Here is a 19,597-nt window from a genome sequence, read left to right as displayed (position 1 = left end):
TATCATAGTAAGTTATTAGCTTTCAATTAAATTGGGAATTAGTTCGAGTTTAAGCCCACTGTTTGACACGCTTTCCAACACTAGGCAAGAAAATGTCACGTCGAAGAAACAGAAGCGACGACAAAAGACACAAATAAAAAAGCTTATTTTGCGCAAGATTTATAATTAAAGCAAACGCAAGGATATGCGATTAAAGATTTAGGATGTGTAGTTAAATTATATTAAATTACAGAGTTATATTGGCAAAGTAAACGGTATACAAGCAACGAGAGCCCCGACGACTACGCAGTTTTTGGGAGAGTAGAGTGCATTCTAGTGCAAGAAGTGAAAAGTGCGTGTGTGCGAAAAGCAGAGAAAAGTTCGGGGGCATAAAGAAGCAGAAATAACAACACAACACACCAAATTTACAGATACACGCGCGCGTACAGCAAAACGCACACTCTGTAAACAGGCTAACCACCATCCCCGCAGCAGCCGACGAGTCAGCAATTTGTGCCACACACACAAAAAGAACAACCAGCAGGCAGAAGCAGCAGCAGCAGCCACAGCCAGCATTAACAACAACATCATCATCACATTAGTAGCTTCCATCAGAAAATGAATCGCACGGATGGCTTGGTCAGGCGCACCGTGAAGTACCGCGAGAACGGTGCGGAGGGTGCAGCTGGTGGGTTGAATGCCAATACACCTGACGACAATCAAGATCCAAATGACAGCGGCAAGGATCAGGAGGATAACATCGACGATGGTGACTCCAAGGAGACGCGGCTAACGCTTATGGAGGAGGTCCTGCTGTTGGGTCTCAAGGATAAAGAGGTGCGTTACCCACAAAAAACACTCTGACAGGCTAGTGGAGTATGTACGTTCCCGTCTTATCTTTGGCGCTCGAGCGCTAATTAATTGTTTTCTGAAGATGTTTGCAGCATCGGCAACTAGCTTCGACTGTGATCTTGCTCTTTCCCCTTTTGTTGCATTTTTGGCTTGCGACACCTCCATGTCGTGGCCCCCCTGCGCGTTCGCCTCCCATTCGGAGGTCTGTTGTGCAATAAACTATGAATGTTTTCCTATATAAGTAACTCTGGCTTTTAAAGTTGCGTTTCCCCCTCCCCCCCATTTGTTGTGGCCATAAATCTGTCTTCTATGACGTTTTGCCAATCTTTTTGGATGTTAATTTATGCAGAACTGATTCCTATAGGTTTTGAGCTGTTTGCTGTCTAATATCTGAAGGTAGAATGAAGCGTTGCTCTCTGGCTCTATCATTTAGTCCGATTAGATTATCCAAACCACAGCTGTTGGGGCCGCATAAACTTGATTCAATTACTCAGTTTTCTATAAATATACCTTCTAAGAGATGGAAAGAATGCCCGCTACTTGGATGTATTTCGAGTAAAGCGTACAAAAAAGGTCAAGGGATTACTTTATACTGCCGTGTTAATAGGGAAACGGAACTATATCAAGAACCCTGTGATCTTATGTTTATGTTTATCCTTATATTGGATTATAGATTATAGCTAAGTGCTCTACTCAACGAAATGGGACCCTCATATCTTTAAATTTGTGTATGCCACAGCGAAGAAGCACTTGGTTTCCAATCCCTTGTAATAAAACAGGAGTTTACATCCTACATTTTGTTTCTCTAGTTCTTAAATGTTTTTACAATGTCTGTTTAATGCTTTATGCTATGAAAACACTCCTTGTCTTTCTATTACAACGCTCACTCTGCGATTAAAATAACTCTTCCTTAAACTTCAAATCAGAGACAGCCTCCGGCTTTGGGGGCTTTAAAGCATTCCATCAAACGAGTTTTTCTTCTCCCTCTCTCTCTCTCGCTCTCTCTCTCTCTCACTGTGTGTCTATTTCTTAATTTGCATATTATTAAGAGATATTCAGAAATATATTTGCATAATATTTGGTATGTTTGCCATTAAAATACGTGCCCCATTGGAGTGTATACTCAAATTTCTTCATTGGAATACGCTTTTTATATTGTATTTCATTGGGCTGCTCGTTCGGGTGCTTTATCGCTCAATTGTTGTTCTCAGTGATGTAAGTAGACTTGTATATATTTAGTAGTATATTTGCCAGTACATATATGTCTCTGTGAATGAGTGATACGACGTCTATTTGTTTTTATTAGTAGTATATTATACCCGCAGTGGCCGGGCCGGGTGGAACCAGAGAACGGACGTGGACGGTGAACGTGTCGCTCTGCTCTCCATTGTTTCTCTGGAAAGTCTTCTGTGTGGCAGCAGAAAGAATAAAAAAAACTTCTTATCAGAGACATTTTTTCACCATTTGGTTAATTGTTTGAGGAAGTTCTACAGAAAATGTTCTAGCACACGCTTGCTTTTCATCCGTCGTTTCTTATCAGCCCTATGGAACGTCACTCAATATTTGAAAAGATATGCATAAAAGAACCTTTAAATGTCAATGATACGGTTTTATGGTGTTTCGAATGATTCATACGTGATAAGGGTTCGACAATTAATTGAAGAAAAATAGGTTTAATGGCTACCTTTTATCGGTAGCATAACAATCGATGGCTTTATCGATATATAAGAATAGTATATTCAAAAAATTCTATTTTTAAACCATACTTTAACAATGAAACATTGTCCAGTATTTAATTATATGTACATACATACATATATAATCGTACATAAAAAAACTGCTAAATTATTTTATATTTTTGTACTAAAAAAAGCAAATAAATCACCAAATTATATGGTTTTTCTCCACGTCTTGCACGGGAGAAAAAGTTAAAAAGTAATATTAAAAAATAATAATAATGTCAGGGCCGAAGAGGCTTTTTTTTGTCGGGAACAGAACAGCTGTTTAAACTTTTGAACAGTTGAATTTATTTAGGCTATAGCAACGAGAACAGAACCCCGCCAACCTTTGGGCCGGGGGCTGATTTCGGACATTTTCCATCAATGGAAGCCAGCCAGAAACAAAGTTGCTGTGTAAATGGATCCTAAAACAATACATAGATCTTCTGCATAAGTGCAACGTATAGTTGTATGCATTTAGAGGGTGTGTCAATGTACTTTACAATTTACAATTACAAACAAAAATAATTAAATCATGAATGTTGAGGTGGGCAGGTTTTTAAAAATTTAGGAGCATTCTCACTAGGCGTATTTTTTTTATGGATTCATTGTCGCGAGCCTCGGTCTGGAATCTATTGCGTCTTTTGGATTATCGGTCCCTAGAACGAACACTCAGCTTGCCTTCATGGCATTGCATGTATTTTGTTTATGCATTCTCGGGCATTGTCTTTTGCGCTTGGCATCGTTCGCGGAAGAATAAATCTCATTGCAGGGAGCCAGGCCATATTTCAGAGGCCCTTCATAAGTTCTTAGCATGCAATCAAACAAATAATTATTCACAAGGGGATTCTCTCCAACAATAAACCTATGAAGCCATCCACTTTCCGTCTTATCAATGGAGTCTAAAATGCATATTTCTTAACCTTTTGTTGCCAGGGTTACACATCGTTCTGGAATGACTGCATATCAAGCGGATTGCGGGGCTGCATTCTCATAGAACTTGGCATCCGAGGACGTGTGATGATTGAAAAGTCTGGCATGCGGCGACGTGGCCTATGTACAAGGTGGGGTCGTAAAGAAATACACATATGTGCTACCCTTTTAAATGATTCCCATATCTTTTGTCTCATAGAAAATTGATACTGAAATCTGATCAGGCGACGGGTGATGTTCTTTTGGATGAGGCGTTGAAACACATTAAGGAAACAGATCCACCAGAGACGGTCCAGAGTTGGATTGAATATCTCAGCGGTAATTATTATTAGCCTACAGCTAATCCTATAATGATTACAATGATATGGTTTCTGTTTCAGGTGAAACTTGGAATCCATTGAAATTACGCTACCAGCTAAAGAATGTACGCGAACGTCTGGCCAAGAACCTGGTGGAGAAGGGTGTTCTGACAACGGAAAAGCAAAACTTTCTGCTATTCGATATGACGACACATCCGCTCAACGATAATGTTGTTAAATGTCGTCTGGTTAAGAAGGTAGGACTGCGTATAACCCGTCTGAAAGAATACCTTCTAACCAGCTTTCCTTCTGTCTGTTGCAGATACAAGATTCAGTGTTGTCTAAATGGGTGAATGATCCACAGCGCATGGATAAGCGTATGCTGGCGCTAATCTTTCTGGCGCATGCCAGCGATGTCATTGAGAATGCCTTTGCGCCGCTCAACGATGATGACTACGAGGTGGCCATGAAGCGTGTACGAGAGCTGTTGGATCTTGATTTTGAAACGGAGGCGGCCAAGCCGAATGCGAATGAGATACTTTGGGCGGTCTTTATGGCGTTTACGAAATAGGATGTGGGACACCACTCCTCTCAACAGCACACACACACACAAGAAAAACACAGACCCACACACACACACACACACAGATCTGGAATACATTTTGCTGCTTTTTGTTTAAGAAACGAAACTTTTGCTGTGACTGGGACTCCTCCATTCAGTTTCAATCAATATCAATATATATGTTATACTTTAAGCAACCCCCCAGAAGAAGAGCAGCCATAAAAGATATACCATCTATATATAAACGATATAAAGAAGCTGCAAAATTCGAAACAGTATCCAATCAACAGATCCTTTCACCTTTCGGTTAAATATTTCTTTTACGTATTCAACAATTATTCCGAATAAACGAAACGATATGCTAGCCAATAGTTGAAGTTCTTTTCTAAACAAAAAACAAAAACCACAAAAATATTTAATAAGCTGTGTTCCAGAGTATGTGACTTGAGTATAAATCGAAACAGAAAAAAAAATCAGTTAACCTTTGAGGTGTAGCTCGGGAGAGAGAGATTGACGAGAGTGCAGGAGGTCGAAGCAGATCGCAAGAGATAGGAGCTATGGCAATGTTTTTGTAATTATAAACTGTAACACCTAATTGTAAGTGCCGTGCAAAACTCTACAGCCCCCACCCCCGCCCCGTGCAAATCTATATTTTTGTCTGACGATCCTACTATATCCTACACATACCATACATACTTTATATATATACATATTTTTTAATGTCCCCCCAAAATTGTGTGTGTTGTTTATTATCAATTTAATTTGTGATTGCCAGGCGGAGTATCAGTTCAAAACGTTTATTAAATTCCGCACTTTCGCTTTTTGTTTAAATTGAATTATAAGTACAGCTACACACAAAAGTATATGTGCACCTGCCCCAGACACACACACAGAAGAACAGACAGACAGAAACACTCGCAGAGACATTCATCTTAGGAAACCTTTTTATTTTATTTTAAATTGTTATTGAATTTCGGGAACATTAAAATTGATGAAAGATAAAAAAAACATTTTCTAAATGCTAAAGAGAAAACCTTTTCTAAATGTTAAAAAATAAAAATAAAAACATAATATATACAAGAAAAAGAAGAAAACAAAATATTAAATTTAGAAGAGACAAAAAAATAAACAAACAAACAAAAAAAGAGTACGAAAAAAAACCCAATCTATGTAAATGTAAAATGTGCACGTCAAATAATAATAATTCTTAGATATTTAAAGGCCTAATAAAATATATAATACAATATATATATACATACATACCATATAAAACGAATATGTATATGCAACTTTGCAAAATTCTACCCATTTATGCGAATTCGGGGATCGATATATTTCATTCCTGATACATAATACTTGGGGCATACACATACCAATTTCCTTTAGTACTTGCTATGCTTGGATGAGGACCTTTAAATGGCTAGATCTAGGGAGGGTTCTTGTATATTTTCAGAAGTTACTCGTGTGTAGATATTCGGAGGAGCTATACATTTTACTCTATGCAATCACTAGGATCTACACCATATAATAGATGTAATTACACATCCACATACTTCTTATAGTACAGGGCAAGCCTGGAAGATCTGGAGTCTCTCAAATACTCAAATATGAGGATATGAGGTCTTTACAACGAAACGAAATGAAACAGGGCTACCTTTTTGGATAGCAGCTGGATGGCAGCTTATTCAATCTCTATTTAGAAAGCGAGTACAATAGTTTATTTAATTATAGCCCATTGAGGACCTTTATGGCGAGAGGTTTTGTATGAAGGGTTCTAAATGTATCCAAAAGTTTTATTTAGAAAGAACAAAGCTCCGAAATATTATCTAGACAATATATATATATATATATGCATAAATGTTTCTAAGATATTTCATCAATGAAACTATGTTAAGATTTTTAAGAAGTACTAAGATTAACTCTGAATTTTTTGATAATTTACAGAACAGGATACGTAGGATAAAAGATGTATTTCAGACAGTACCTCAACCGATATACACACCTAAATATTTATGGATATCTTTTCTATAATTATTAAATTTTATCCATCAACTTGCTAGCTCTAGCCAGCCCAACATCTCATATAGACGATCTTAAGTTCAAAACTATTTTACAGAATTATTATTTTAAGGGATTTAATTCCTTAATAATTTTATCTTTAATACGCTTTAAGATCGACCGAACGAATCATATGCTATCATTTATGGAATACAAAGCCCAGCATAAATGTCCTTTAGACGAACATCAATCGCACTCCCCATACTCCACATACGAACACTCGCATCTTTCGTTTGAAAATTTAAGACAGATTTAATATCTATAAAGACTTCCCCTCCTTCAGAATCCACCACTATCTTATATCAAAATATTCTATCTAAAAAAAAACAATTTTCTAGCGAATTTTGTGTTTTTATTAAAGAGTTTTTATTCCGGTTTTCTTTTTTCATTTTCAGTAATATATTTTTCGTTTTTGCTTTTCTGTCTGGGGAGAAGGACTGGGTGTAGTGTGAGTAGGGAGGGGGGGCAGTATAGCATAGAATTATAGTAGTTCTCACATCAAAACATTTATGTTATAATAATAATAATAGTTTGAGTTACATTAAGTAGTGGATAAAAAGCAGGGCGCAGCGCACACAAAATGATTGACAAAAGATTAAAAATACAAAAAAAATACGTGTGATGGGGGGAAAAACACTCTAAAAACTCTAAATCATGATCTATCATCAATTGAATCCTCATCCTAAACGATCTCAAGTGTGGTAGGAAATTTGCAAGTAATTTTAAATTACATTTTTGTTTTAAATATTTATGGAATTTAATAAGAGAGTAAAATTTTGCTAGTTGTTGGCCTCGTTTTACAAATGTTTCATTTTTTAAAGGCCCTGGGCGTTCAAGAATTTATAGATCGACGGGAAATTTGTTGGAAACAATGTGGAAAATGTGAAAACTTTAATAAAATTAATGGAAGATTTGATACGCTCGAAATGATAGCAATTAATTAAATATATTTATAGATGTATATGTATTTATATGTAGATATAATTGAAGTTCCAGCTCCTGCTTCACTCCACACGAGGCCACATGCCGCGTGCCACGCACATACTCCATATACTCCTCCTCACTTGCCAAAGCGACTGCGCATGGACGATAGCCGTCGCATACGTGCCCGATTCTGGGAGTAGCTATCGGACCAGTCCCGTCCACCGCTGGAGGAGGCAGCTGCGGCGGGCAGCTTGTACGTGTAGCCTACGTGCTAACTTAACAGATCCTTGATCTCCTTGTGCATGTGACAGAGGAAATCCACATAGCTGGCAGAGCCATCGGTGCCCCGATCCTCGATGAGGAAATGCCGGAACACGCTCTCCAGTTTGTCGTTCTGTCGCAGCCAAGTGATCTGTCAAGAAAGAGATTAAAGAAATGTATCCTTTTGCTTAGGGGAACCTTAAAAGAGAGATTTCCTTACCCTCATATAGCGCGAGCGTTCCTGCATAATTTGCTCGAGAATATCAGTGATGCGTCGCGCCAGTGGCGTCTCCGCTGTAATGTTGAACCTCTCGAGAGCCAACTGCTGCAGTCCCTGGACTCCAAACACGGACTGCACAAAGTTCTGGGACAGCGACTGACCCAGCCAAATGAACAAATGCACACCGTTCTCCAGTATATAGGCGCCATCCTCTGTGATCTTCTCGTGCGTGCAGCGCACTGGTGTCGGCAGCTCCGTCTCCTCTGCACTGACATTGTGTATGGGAATGAATCTGGGATACAGATAGTTCACAGACATATTCAGATCCATCGAGAGCACAAACTGAATGACAAACGAGCGATCGTCCAGCGTCATGTCAGAGCCACCCGATATCGCATCGTTCTTGAGCAGGCACGAGGCATACAGCGGCAACAGCTTGAGGCACTCGGGCAGAATCAATTGTCCCGCGGATGTGGGCGAAGTGCAGTGCTTGCGATAGCAGGCCAAAATCTGTGCCGAACGATGGATTAGGTTATCCTTGACCTGTTTGGGTGTGTGCTCCATTAGCTTGAAGCAGGCCTGCTTCGCAAAGAACAGCATAATGGCATCCAGATCGCAGCTCTTGAATACATCCGCAATGGTGGTGGTCACGCGCAGAGCGAGATTAAGGACACGCAGACGACGCTGGCCACTGCACGAGGTATACAGCAGGGCCACCTGCACATAGACGTTCTCTTCTGGCGGCAGCTTGTCATCGTGTTTGATCTCAATGCTCACAGACTTGGTGGCATCTGTAAAAAGGGTTCGATTAAGCTTAGAAATTGATAATTTAGAAGGAGGCGTGCACCCACCAATACTGGCCAGTTCCACATCCGTTGTATTGGACATGTAAAAGTGTCCAAAGAACTCTGTGGGTCGTATGCCCGCCGATGTCCTCACACGCATAACCGCATCAAAAGCAATCGGTCGCGAGACGTTCTTGATGATGTCTTCGATCAAACGCTGGCCATCCACATCCGCCTGGAAGTAGGTGTACTTGTACACCTCCCCTCCCGTCAGGCGGGCCACCTGTCCAATGGTGGCAATGTCGATGTACGCATTATTAAAGACAAACAAATCCACCGAGCACCCCTGCTGCACGCACTCCTGTCCGAGCGTATTGTACGCCGTGGTCTGTGGCGTCAGCACAGTCTTCTCTTTGTCGGTGCCCAGGAGCTTCCGGTCATCGCGATTCTTTAGTTTTCCCGGTGCCTCGGCAATGGGCAGGGTGGAGTTGAACACGAGCAGCTTGCCCGCCGCATTGGAGGCTTTGAGGGCCTCCAGACCCGCTTGAATGGCCGGATAGAGAATTGTTTCAGTTTCCTTGGTGTCTGCAAACATGCGCGGTATCTCCTCCATCAGAGCATCAATGACGGCTGCAGATTCCTCTGGATGGCAGAGGAAACCATCCAATAGCGGCATAAACATCTCCTGGACATCGCCCACCACCATCATCTGGGGCTGGGCGAGGTTGCTCTTGATGTTGTAGAAGTGCACGGTGCTGTTGTAGGTGATGAAACCCACGCGCACCTTGGACTTATCCTGGCCCTGATCCACCGGCAGGTGCTTGAGTATGTTCTTGATTTGGGCGCACAGCAGATGGACCAAGCCCGATTTGACTGTATTGTAGGATACATCAATGATGAAGATAAATGCAGGAACCTCTGGCTGGACATTGTTCTGTTTTGGGATAGAGATAAAACCATGAAGAAAAGACTGCATGGCCTTGTGGGCTTCATTCGCTTACACGACAGTAATCCTTGGTGGCCAGAAATTCGTAGGTTCCCAGCAGCAGTTCAGGTCTTTCATGCTTATCCACACGCTGTCCTGTGTGATCCAAATGCTGATAGTAATCGGGATGGACTGCCAAAGAAGGGAAAACAACAATCATTAGAATACATGAATACATTCCTTAAGGTCCTTCGGCGCTCACCCTCCGATGAAACCTTGCACATCAGACACTGGAAACGGCGTCCTGCATCCACAAACTGCATATTGGGCGACATGTATGCCTTGCAGCGATTGCAGCGAATGGGTCCCATATCGCCAAAGTTCACAATCGGCGGCTCCAGCTCTCCCTTTGCAATGCGTGCCAGCGGCGAGATGTTCAGCGTCAAGGGCAGAGCCGTGGTCTTCAGTATGTCACCCGTATTGGGGATGCAGTACAGCGATGAGCGCAAGTATCTCGGCGACGAATTGCCCTGATCGTGCACCACAAATTTGGTCGTCACCAGCGGCGGCAGCAGACCCGGCTGATTGGTGACAAACGGCCCACCGGCTAGCCTCTGGTTCTCAATCATCACTTGAATGGGATTCGGCATTTGGTCGGGATCCAGACGGCGTTGCTGCGGTGCCTGTTGGTACATGTTGCCGGCTCCAGGCATCGGAGGTTGCTGAAAAAAAGGATTGGCAGGTGATTTAGAGATTCCAAGGAATGGCATTTCACACTCACATTAAAGCCAGGACGTTGCTGCTGTCCTGGCTGCCCTGGATAGCCGCCTGGTTGCGGTGGGTATCCTGGCGCTCCAGGCTGTTGTCCAGGTTGCGGGGGATAGCCCGGCATGGACTGCTGTCCGGGTTGTGGGGGATATCCCAGGGCTCCAGGCTGCTGTCCGGGCTGTGTAGGGTAGCCGGGCTGCGGAGGATATCCTGGTGCTGCTGCCTGTTGTCCAGGCTGTGGGGGATATCCTGACTGCTGCTGTCCAGGATATCCACCAGTTTGTGGCGCTCCAAATTGTGGAGGTACCGCCGATTGTTGACCGGGAAGCGGTGGTGGACCGCCTGGATAGCTGCCTGGGAAGCCACCCGGCTGCGGTGCTCCTGGTTGCTGCTGTGGTGTCCCAAAGGACGTTCCTGGTTGCTGCTGCTGTGGTGTCCCAAAGGATGCTCCTGGCTGTGGTTGCGGCGGCAATCCAGGTTGCTGCAGTGGCGGCGGCAGACCTGCCTGAGACTGCGGTGGCAATCCCGGTTGCTGCATGGGCGGCAGACCCGACTGCTGTGGCAAACCGGCCTGCTGCATGGGCGGCAATCCCGTCTGCGACTGAGGCGGCAATCCTGCTTGCGTATATGTTGGCGGGGCACCTGCTCCCGGCGGCAACAGAGGCTGGCCGGGTCTTGAGGTGCTCGCACCAAAGGGTCCTCCAGCTGGTTGAGCTCCTGGCGCTCCCAGGGATGGCGGCGGCGCAGCTCCTCCTGCGGATTGGGGCGTAGCTGACTTGGGCGGCGGCATATGGGGCAATCCGGACAAATGGCCGCTGTTCAGGCTCATCTGATTGATGCCACTGGCCACGCTCTGCGGGGTATTGGTACCCGGTGGAGGAGCACCGGTTGTTGGTCCATTGGCATAGCCTGCTCCTCCTCCACTGGCAGGCGGCGGCGCAGCAAAAGCATTATTATTGTTGGTCGGAGGCAGAGACGCATTCGAATTGAATTGATTGAAACCCGTTGGCGGCGGCGGCTGTGCACCCTGACCGGCGGGAGGGGCCTGCTGCTGGGCAGCCTTCAGAGGCGGCGCAGGCACCCCACCACCACCCACATTAAGGCCGCCCATCGACGTGGCCAGCTGGAAGAAGGAGAATCGTTGAGCATCGGAGAACATGTTAAAGCAATTTCAATTATATTTTCGTTATCTCGAAGCACAGCTTCCACTCTTCCACTCATTACGGAATCGAATCTTGACCTCTTTAATGAATGAAGGCTTATCAGTGGAGGGATTGAACAGTCCCCAATCCACGACCCAAGGGAAGATTCTTTGAATATAAATTTAATGATGTATTTTACCTGCTGCTGATAGTTGCCATTGAGGTACGTTTGTGGGGCCGACGATGGGGGTGGAGCTCCATACTGTGGTTGCTGCTGTTGTTGCGGCTGCTGCTGCTGTTGAGGGGGCCAACCAGCAGGTGCACCTCCCGCACCCACTGGCGGCGGTGCTGCTGCATATTGTGGCTGCTGCTGTGGCTGGAATTGCGTAGGCGGCGGCCCGTACATATTCGGATTCATACTTTTGGCCCACAGATAAAACAGACAACAACTTTCACACACACAGAGAGAAAAGAAATTGACAGCAGCTCAAAGTTCGCCAAGGCAAAAACACAATTTCCTGGCTTGTTTGGGCCACTTTCTTTCCACTGACTGCCGCTGCTGGATGCCCTTCAAGCGTTCCGCTGGAACTTTCCTTGGCCACGGCACAGGGATAGCAATTAAAAGCGAAAATAGTTTGAAGCAAAAAGGAACTTCCACGTCAGTTCCCTAATTCGATTTTTTTTGCTGCTTGCCACGTAAAGTTGTCGTCTGTGCGGGGTGACTGGCAAGCCAATCAGCTGTTCGCTGTCTCTGTTAACTAACACGGCGTGCTGTTAGCGCAATGTAGTTGCGTGTAGAGGTGGTGCGTGTAATGTAAACAACAATTTGTGACGTCACGTGGCCATATCTGTTTATAATTATAAATTAATGAAAAAATATCAAAATTCCAATTGTTTGCTAATTGTATGCACACTAAATTTTGCAAAAGTCAAATTACAAAAACAATTAAAAATTTGAAATAAAAAGGGCAGATCATTTTACGCGTCACCTTATTCGATTGCATCTCTGAGATGATGTTAGTTACTATTTGTAAAATCTCGATCATTGGCTGCAGATCCTTGTTTATCCTTAGTCTTTGATGCGGAAACAATGATCGCTTAACCTGCAATGGAACCGGCGTGTGAGTATAAGAACATTTGTTTAGTTAGTGTATGCCGAACAACTTTCCCGCGTTTTGAACGCCACGTGCGTTCCAACTAACGCACTTGAAGACCTTACCCATCTCCATGGAACCAACGCTCAGCACAAGCACATCGGGATATCCGACACGAAAATTCGCATATCCACCTCGTGTCTAGAGATCTCATACGAATCGCTCCTAATGGAGCCCTCGAGACACCTCCTGTTGCAGAAAAGCCCCAAAAAACGAAGCCAGTCTTTTCATTAGAATAGAATATGGAATTGTATACAATTTTGCCAACTGATTTTTTCCCCCTCGGATTATTTGTTAACCGAAATCTCGAAACACTTGAGACTCCCTTGGATAATTGCTGGCGAAAATTGCATTTCTGATACCATCGAAGAACTTCAGACCCGCATAGTGTTCAATCTCCCGGATATCACAGAGGAAAGAGCGCAAATTGAGTCCATCTGGAAGGGCAGTGTTGGGCAGAACGTAACCCTCCATATAGGGTTTGCCCAGAGGCAGCTTCGACTCCACAATGATGACCTTGAAGAAGTGCGTTGGCACTGCCACCATATTCAAGCCAATCATCTCGAACTCCACGCTGAGTTTGCCTCCCGTTCGCTGCTTGGGCTTGTACAGAGGACCCGTGCAGACGTACACCGATCCAAAGCGAAGGGTTAGATCCCTCACATAGATCTCCAGTTTGTTCCAAGCCCCACTATTGAAGCCGCGACCTATTTGTGGTGCTATGTTCGTCAGGAAGAAGGTTTCGTTGCAGTGGCTCTGGAGTCCGCGATGATTGCCAGCTGCCGCCAGATGACCACGGTCGAAGCCAGAGCGATGATAATCCGCCAGGGTTGATCGGAAATTCGAGGGCACACTCAGATCCGGTCGATACGAGGCACGTTGTCGACTCACTTGGCCGGACTGCAGTGCGTCCACCTGCAGATGCTCGCACACCCAATGGGCCACACGATTCCGTCGATCGTAGGATAGCACAAAGTCACTGTACAGCCGTAAATCATCCAGACCCGGGAAACCATACTTCATGATCTGCCTCAGTCGATGATCAGCTTCATCTTTAGTTCTAAAGAAAGAAAACTACTTGCATAAGGGTGATAATGATTGATAGATTCTGGCGAGGAATTCTCCCCTTACCACTTTATAGATTTTGGGACTAATGTAGTAGGCATAGGGATCTTCTTGTATCAACTGCTGCAGTCTTCGACTGGCGATCTCGTGATGGGAGTAAAAACCTGCCACAAAGGAGGCACAGACAGTGGTCAGTCCCAGGACAAGCCCAAGAGCCAATAGGTGCCATTTTCGGGTCATTGAAGGGGGACGGGACGGAGGATGAAGTTACATTTTGTTTTTGGGTAAGTGAAAGATTTTCCTTGGGTAACTGAGATCCCAAAGTTTGAGCTTCATAAACAATAGAAAAATTCTTGCTAAAGTTAACTTTGGTTCCTAAAACTATTGATCTTTAGAAGTAATGTTTTTTATAGTACAGTCTCCAGTGATCTGTATGAGCAGTTTGAGCCCTTAGCATTATACCAGAAGCCCATTTCTATTCAACCCTTTGGTGAACTAAAATCTCTAAGAATTTACTTAAGGGTCTAGCATCCATCAGCACTTTCGGATGAGCGGAATATTCAAATGTTGTAATGATTTAAGAATGATATCACAAAGCTTCAATTCTGTTATTTCTCTTCTCTGGCTCTGTTCTCCAATGCTTTAAAGTTTTCTGTGTCCCAAGTTCAAAGAGTGCCGTGCCTTTTGTAGAAAATCTACAGCCAACACTTCGTTGCACTTTCCAACTGCATTAAGTCAATAGAAAAAGTTGCAGTCATCGTCGCAGCGTCCCGAAAAACTAGAAAGCCCTTGGGACAAAGCCAACCATGGCATCCCATCCTCAGTCTCAGCCAAAAGTCCCCACCAATCCTCTCCTGGTCTGTGGGTGCCTTCCCTTTCCACCCCTTTTTTGAACTACATAATAAGCGTTTTTGGGGGAGGGCAATGCCTGACTAAACCAAAAACGGCGTTAAGATTTATACGCCAAATCTCGTCGTACTTTGTTATGCTTAAAAATGTTAGTTGAGGATTTAGAGTTTTTCGGTTTTTGGTCAGAAAAGTTTTGGCTCTCTGCAGAAAGTTGGAAAAGGTGAAGTGGTGGACTGTACCGGACCGTAGAGGTGGAGGTAGAGTGTGGGGGGTTTGAATAATGTTTTGGCCTGGAAATTTTAAACTTTGAATGGAATCATCTACAAATTATCAAAGGAAGTTTTAATACTTGTTAGTGAGTGAAATAATACAGATACTAATGTAATGTTTAGTTAAGAGACTACCACAAAATCGTGTCTATATAATTCTATACAGAATCAACATCTATGCTGCCTTGGGCATAAATTGGGAAGGAACTAGCAATCCCTATCCCTCAATCCCCATTCCATAGATTCAACACTTCAATTCGCAAACTTGTTTTCTTATTTCAAACACAATTTATAGCAAAAACCTTTAATGACAAACGACCATTTCGGGTGGAAAACAAAACCCCCTAGGCAATGGACCGACCTCCCTCCAATCCGTTTGGGGAAACAGTTTGTAAGGAAAATTTAGCCTTGGCAAAAAAGGAAAAACTTTTGCGACACTTGACAAAGGTTCTGCGAAATAGAGAAGAAGAAAAACTCCCAGAAAATAGCGCAAAAGTGCAGTAAATTTGTAGTCGAAAGAAGAATTTTCAGAATGTCCTGAAGCCTCTCTGATAAGCATCTCATCATTGTCAAAGGCAAATGGGAACCTCAGATTTCTGCTCCTTGAACTCTCCTCAAATCCATTTGCAATTTGAGGCAGGCCCGAGGCATTGCCAATTAATTTTCAACATCTAATTGGTGGTTTGCCAAATTCATTAGGGGACGAGGATGTGTTTGTTCTGCCCCCTGGCCTTGCCTTGCCCTGCCCGGCCAGCCTGCTTCTCCATATTGATTGATTTGAAGCCTTTAGGGCTGCTGGGATGCACCTCAGTCCTGGTGGTCCTGGTGTCAAGGGTTTGACGTTTTTCCTTTTGCGGATTTTCTAATCAACAAGGCTCTCGTCGAAAATTTGCATAATTAAAATGCTGCTCAGGTGTGCCACGAGTTGAGCCGAACGCAAGACTTCCCACTGGAGGAGGGCTCTCTCTGGCTAAGTGACTGAAAATTTGTCGCCTCATTTGAGTTTGGATTAATGAATTATGTACTCGGGGGGCGGAATAATTAAACGAGCTTCAAATCTGATTAGGGGCCAGGCAATTAAACGATAGAGTAGGGATTCTTTTCCCGCCCTGTGGTTGTGGTTTTTTATTTCGGGATATGCGGTAATTATTTGCTGACTGACAGCCATAAAAATGTTGCCCGAGGATTGGAAAAACCAAGCTCATTAATGCCTGGGGGTTTCACTCGTTTTCTTTTTTAATTTTGTTGAATTTATTGCAGGTCCACTTAATGGGGTAATTAACTTATCTGTGGGGAGGGATGGGTGGTAGGCGGACCATTTTGATATTTGTTTTTAACTTAGTTAATAAGTGAAACATGTTCTGGGAGAGAAGGATGTGGCCTGGAGGCAAGTGCTTAAAAATGGACTGCACATAAAGGTAAGCGATCCGTTAATTGGGGTTTGTTTGTTGGCTGTTTTTGGATTTTTGACAAGAATTTGGCTTAAAAAATCAGGAGTTAGCCTGTTAATGAGGAATTGTGACTACAAACCACAGGAAACTTTTATAAAATAATAACACCTAAGATACTTAATTGTCTAATTTTCGGTAATAGTTTATTTCTGTATTATTTTATTTGTGTTTTCATGCTTGAAGCTGTAGATCCATTGTTTAAAAGTAGAATTATACATATATACATTTAGGTAGTCTTATATTAAATGCCACGTAATTACAGGAAACGGAACCGGAAATATGCTGAGAGCAAAGCGGACCTACATGAGATTCGTGTAAACCTTGGAGCGGAAGCGATCTCCCTCCTCGTCCGCCTGCATAACCTTCTGGAGACTCGTAAGTTAGCAAGATAAATACCAGATAGTGAAGGTCTTTAAGTAACCTAACAATAAGAGTTATTAGAATACGTTACAATCCCTGCGCTGCGTCCTTAAATACATCCGATCTGTTTGATTTTCTTTCGTTTTTTCAAAGGTTTTAATTACTAATAAATAGTAGTATTATTTATTTATTTATTTTCAGGCTGGATAAACGCACTTATTTTCTTTATATACAGAGCTGAATTCAACAAGTGATATTTTCTATATCTCAAATCTTTTCGAAGACCTTTTTATGGAAACTATGGGAGACGTCTAAGCATCTCCGTATCCCTTTCCCTTTTCTTCATTTCAATAAAAGATCTGTTGTCTTACTTTCATAATGAAATGTATACTGATGATGTTCCATTCAAAGAGCTCAATATATCATCTTACCTTTATATTTCCCTTCCCAAAAACATTAACAAGCTGATCTTAATCTCTACATTCCCATGTTTTTTTTTATATTTTATTTTCGCGAATATCGAATATCAACGAACAGAGATACCTACTTTTGTCGATGATCGTCGTTGTCGTCATTAGCAATTAACACCTCTAGCATATAACTTATAACGAAAATGCTCCCAAACAATTATCACGAAAAGAGGCAGAGAGAATGAAGGAAGGGGAGACTGAAGTAGAGACGTAGACATGACGTCGCCACGCTATATCGCTCTCTATAGTTCCCTGTGCCATGCGGCGGTTCGGCGATCGTTCAGAGTCAGAGCCAGAGCCAGAGCGTTTTGTCAGTTGTGCACGCACCATTGAGCAGGTCAGAGCTCTCATCGGGCTGGTCGGCGGAGAACATCTAAATTGGTGGAGTGTACGGGGGAGATCGGTAGATCAGATCAGATCAGAGTCAGAGCCAGAGCAACGCACGCACACGAGCTCTCAGACGCCCCGTGGCGATCTACAAACAGTCATGATCTCGCAGCTGAATCTGATCACCATCGTTGGTGCGGTGGCACTGAGTGCTCTAGCATCGGGTGAGTCCGTAGCAAATACATACATGTGTATATAACTCCATTATTGAATAATCTAAGCAAGTGTTTACCCTCGTTAGCATCACCAACAAGCACCAGCACAGAGGCAACGGCCACACAGCTATCCATGGAGCTGTCTCCCCAATGCAATTATACGCTGATCAAAACCAAAACCCTCGGCGTGGATCCCTCATTCTGGAAGAAGTTCTTTACTCATCTGATACCCTTCGCGGGAAGTTCGCGGAGTAAAATGCAATTTATACTCTTCAAGCGGGACTTTGCCGATTGCGGAAGAGAATTATTAATCGACAATAAGGAGAATCTGAAAAACTCAGGCTTCGATGCACGTCATCCCACAAGGTAAGGGACGGGGGATTTCCTCGAAAGATTAATGTTTGAATCGTTACAGAGATGTGGGGTGGGGACTTTTTTATTTGTAATTGGAATGGGAAATGGGAATGGGAGGGTATACCCCTTTTGTGAGTGCTTTAGAAATTCGTGTGGCGGAATAATTGTTTAAAAGCTGAGGTACAACAAACGTCATAGAGTTTATTTAACACTCGGCTTGTTGTTATATAATAAAAGCAAAATTAATATTTGATAACTTCTATCACTAAATTTAATGAAATTTTTGCGAGAGTAAATGCAAAAACAGGTTTTGTATATTTTGGTTTTTTACCCCCGCTTATCGCTTATTGAGTCATTGCCATTTGGCTTTTTCGCGCTTGAACATTTTAATTAGCAATTAAAAAGCTCGTAAATATATACTAGAGCCATGAATGTAATTTTAACATGCTCTACAAAAATTTTGCATTACGGAAAATAATGATAAGATAAGTTTTTGGCAAGAGAAGAGAACTTGATGAAACAGAGGTTCTATATTGTAGAGTTTTAACACAGGTTTTTCATTGTATTTCTACTGTACTGCCTTTTCAGAATCGTCATACACGGCTGGATGAGTCAGAGCAAGGGTTCCCACATCAGGAAAGTGAAGAATGCCTACTTGAGTCTCACCCAACCAGGACTGAATGGAGAACCACCAAGGTACGAGGACTTCAACGTGATCGTCTGCGATTGGAGTAAGATCTCAACGAATGTCAACTACTTTGGAGTGGCCAATATGGTAGAGGATATGGGCTTCCTGCTGGCCGATCTAGTGCGCTATCTGCACTTGAATGCCGATCTTCACTACGATGACGTCTATGTGATTGGACACTCGCTCGGGGCACAGATCGCTGGAAGTGCGGGCAAGCAGATACAGCCGTTCCGGTTCAACACGATCTACGCGTTGGATCCGGCCGGACCAAAGTTCCGCGATCAAACGGATGAGTACCGGATCGATGCTAGTGACGCCACCTACGTGGAGTCCATTCAAACAAGCGTCAGCCTGGGCTTCGAGCAGCCAGTGGGGCATGCCACCTTCTATCCGAACTACGGCAAGAACCAAAAGAAGTGCTATGTCTATGGCTGTTCCCATAAGCGGGCCCACAACTACTTTATGGAGTCGCTGATCAGTCCCGCTGGATTCTGGGGTCCTCGTGCCGAACGTCAGGCAAATGGGACGTGGATCCTCTTCCTCAGCGACGGGGAGTTCCGTATGGGCGGGGAGCCATCGGTACCGAAGAATGGCACTTTCTACGTAAAGACCTATGCCAAGCCACCCTATGCCATGGGCCACCGATGGCAGACGGAGCCAGATCCCGAAGAAGATGATGAAAACTCAACAGATGAATAGCACGACTGAGGAGGCAATACAATTGTAGGAACTGTGAATAAAATATGGTTATAATTTGTAAAGGAAGATTGAGGTTTTGCCTTTGCTTTGACCTTAGTTTGGTTTCCATTTAGATTTCATACGAGTAAACCTCACAAAACCCCCAAAAACCTTGGATGTACATATGCGTATCTTTGCCCTTTGTCTATGCAAAAACCTCTTATCTTTAAAGTAATTTCAAACATGCGAAACAATTTCAGTTTATGACAAAACGTTATCCAAGGAATTTGT

The 19,597-nt window shown here is 43.3% G+C and overlaps 4 protein-coding genes across 4 annotated transcripts; 2 read left to right on the top strand and 2 right to left on the bottom strand.

Moving 5' to 3' along the window:
• Positions 1-57: 57 nt before the first annotated feature.
• Positions 58-4,714, top strand: sau (Golgi phosphoprotein 3 homolog sauron). The gene is made up of 6 exons (XM_002132626.3): positions 58-331; positions 411-816; positions 3,486-3,613; positions 3,682-3,800; positions 3,863-4,038; positions 4,104-4,714. The coding sequence occupies exons 2-6, from the start codon at positions 598-600 to the stop codon at positions 4,350-4,352; spliced, it is 891 nt and encodes a 296-aa protein (XP_002132662.2). The 5' UTR covers positions 58-331; positions 411-597; the 3' UTR covers positions 4,353-4,714.
• A 2,119-nt stretch (positions 4,715-6,833) lies between these two features.
• On the bottom strand, positions 6,834-12,152 carry Sec24CD (Secretory 24CD). Its single transcript, XM_002132625.3, has 7 exons — positions 11,626-12,152; positions 10,298-11,407; positions 9,779-10,238; positions 9,593-9,708; positions 8,658-9,525; positions 7,807-8,597; positions 6,834-7,737 (listed from the first exon to the last, which is right to left on the bottom strand). The coding sequence occupies exons 1-7, from the start codon at positions 11,842-11,844 to the stop codon at positions 7,597-7,599; spliced, it is 3,705 nt and encodes a 1,234-aa protein (XP_002132661.3). The 5' UTR covers positions 11,845-12,152; the 3' UTR covers positions 6,834-7,596.
• Positions 12,153-12,767: 615 nt separating this feature from the next.
• On the bottom strand, positions 12,768-13,969 carry LOC4817395 (endonuclease G, mitochondrial-like). The gene is made up of 2 exons (XM_033379577.1): positions 13,712-13,969; positions 12,768-13,654 (listed from the first exon to the last, which is right to left on the bottom strand). Exons 1-2 carry the CDS (start codon positions 13,883-13,885, stop codon positions 12,875-12,877), a joined length of 954 nt encoding a protein of 317 aa, XP_033235468.1. The 5' UTR covers positions 13,886-13,969; the 3' UTR covers positions 12,768-12,874.
• A 3,144-nt stretch (positions 13,970-17,113) lies between these two features.
• Positions 17,114-19,470, top strand: LOC4817394 (phospholipase A1 2). The gene is made up of 3 exons (XM_001356596.4): positions 17,114-17,595; positions 17,673-17,952; positions 18,529-19,470. The coding sequence occupies exons 1-3, from the start codon at positions 17,304-17,306 to the stop codon at positions 19,325-19,327; spliced, it is 1,371 nt and encodes a 456-aa protein (XP_001356632.3). The 5' UTR covers positions 17,114-17,303; the 3' UTR covers positions 19,328-19,470.
• The last annotated feature ends 127 nt before the right edge of the window (positions 19,471-19,597 follow it).

Source organism: Drosophila pseudoobscura, chromosome 4, assembly GCF_009870125.1.
Source record: "Drosophila pseudoobscura strain MV-25-SWS-2005 chromosome 4, UCI_Dpse_MV25, whole genome shotgun sequence".
Lineage (NCBI taxonomy): Eukaryota > Metazoa > Arthropoda > Insecta > Diptera > Drosophilidae > Drosophila > Drosophila pseudoobscura.
This window is presented reverse-complemented; position numbering and strand designations above follow the sequence as displayed.

Excerpts from the sequence above, each read along its gene's own strand:
- LOC4817395 (XM_033379577.1), bottom strand. The coding sequence starts at position 13,885 with ATGACCCGAAAATGGCACCTATTGGCTCTTGGGCTTGTCCTGGGACTG. Across the intron at positions 13,655-13,711 it reads GTCCCAAAATCTATAAAGTG|TTTTCTTTCTTTAGAACTAA; the intron begins GTAAGGGGAGAA and ends TTATGCAAGTAG.
- sau (XM_002132626.3), top strand. The coding sequence starts at position 598 with ATGAATCGCACGGATGGCTTGGTCAGGCGCACCGTGAAGTACCGCGAG. Across the intron at positions 3,801-3,862 it reads TTGGATTGAATATCTCAGCG|GTGAAACTTGGAATCCATTG; the intron begins GTAATTATTATT and ends TTTCTGTTTCAG. Across the intron at positions 4,039-4,103 it reads AATGTCGTCTGGTTAAGAAG|ATACAAGATTCAGTGTTGTC; the intron begins GTAGGACTGCGT and ends TGTCTGTTGCAG.
- LOC4817394 (XM_001356596.4), top strand. The coding sequence starts at position 17,304 with ATGCGGCGGTTCGGCGATCGTTCAGAGTCAGAGCCAGAGCCAGAGCGT. Across the intron at positions 17,596-17,672 it reads ACTGAGTGCTCTAGCATCGG|CATCACCAACAAGCACCAGC; the intron begins GTGAGTCCGTAG and ends TACCCTCGTTAG. Across the intron at positions 17,953-18,528 it reads GATGCACGTCATCCCACAAG|AATCGTCATACACGGCTGGA; the intron begins GTAAGGGACGGG and ends CTGCCTTTTCAG.
- Sec24CD (XM_002132625.3), bottom strand. The coding sequence starts at position 11,844 with ATGAATCCGAATATGTACGGGCCGCCGCCTACGCAATTCCAGCCACAG. Across the intron at positions 9,709-9,778 it reads GTGCAAGGTTTCATCGGAGG|TCCATCCCGATTACTATCAG; the intron begins GTGAGCGCCGAA and ends CTTCTTTGGCAG. Across the intron at positions 8,598-8,657 it reads TGTGGAACTGGCCAGTATTG|ATGCCACCAAGTCTGTGAGC; the intron begins GTGGGTGCACGC and ends CCCTTTTTACAG.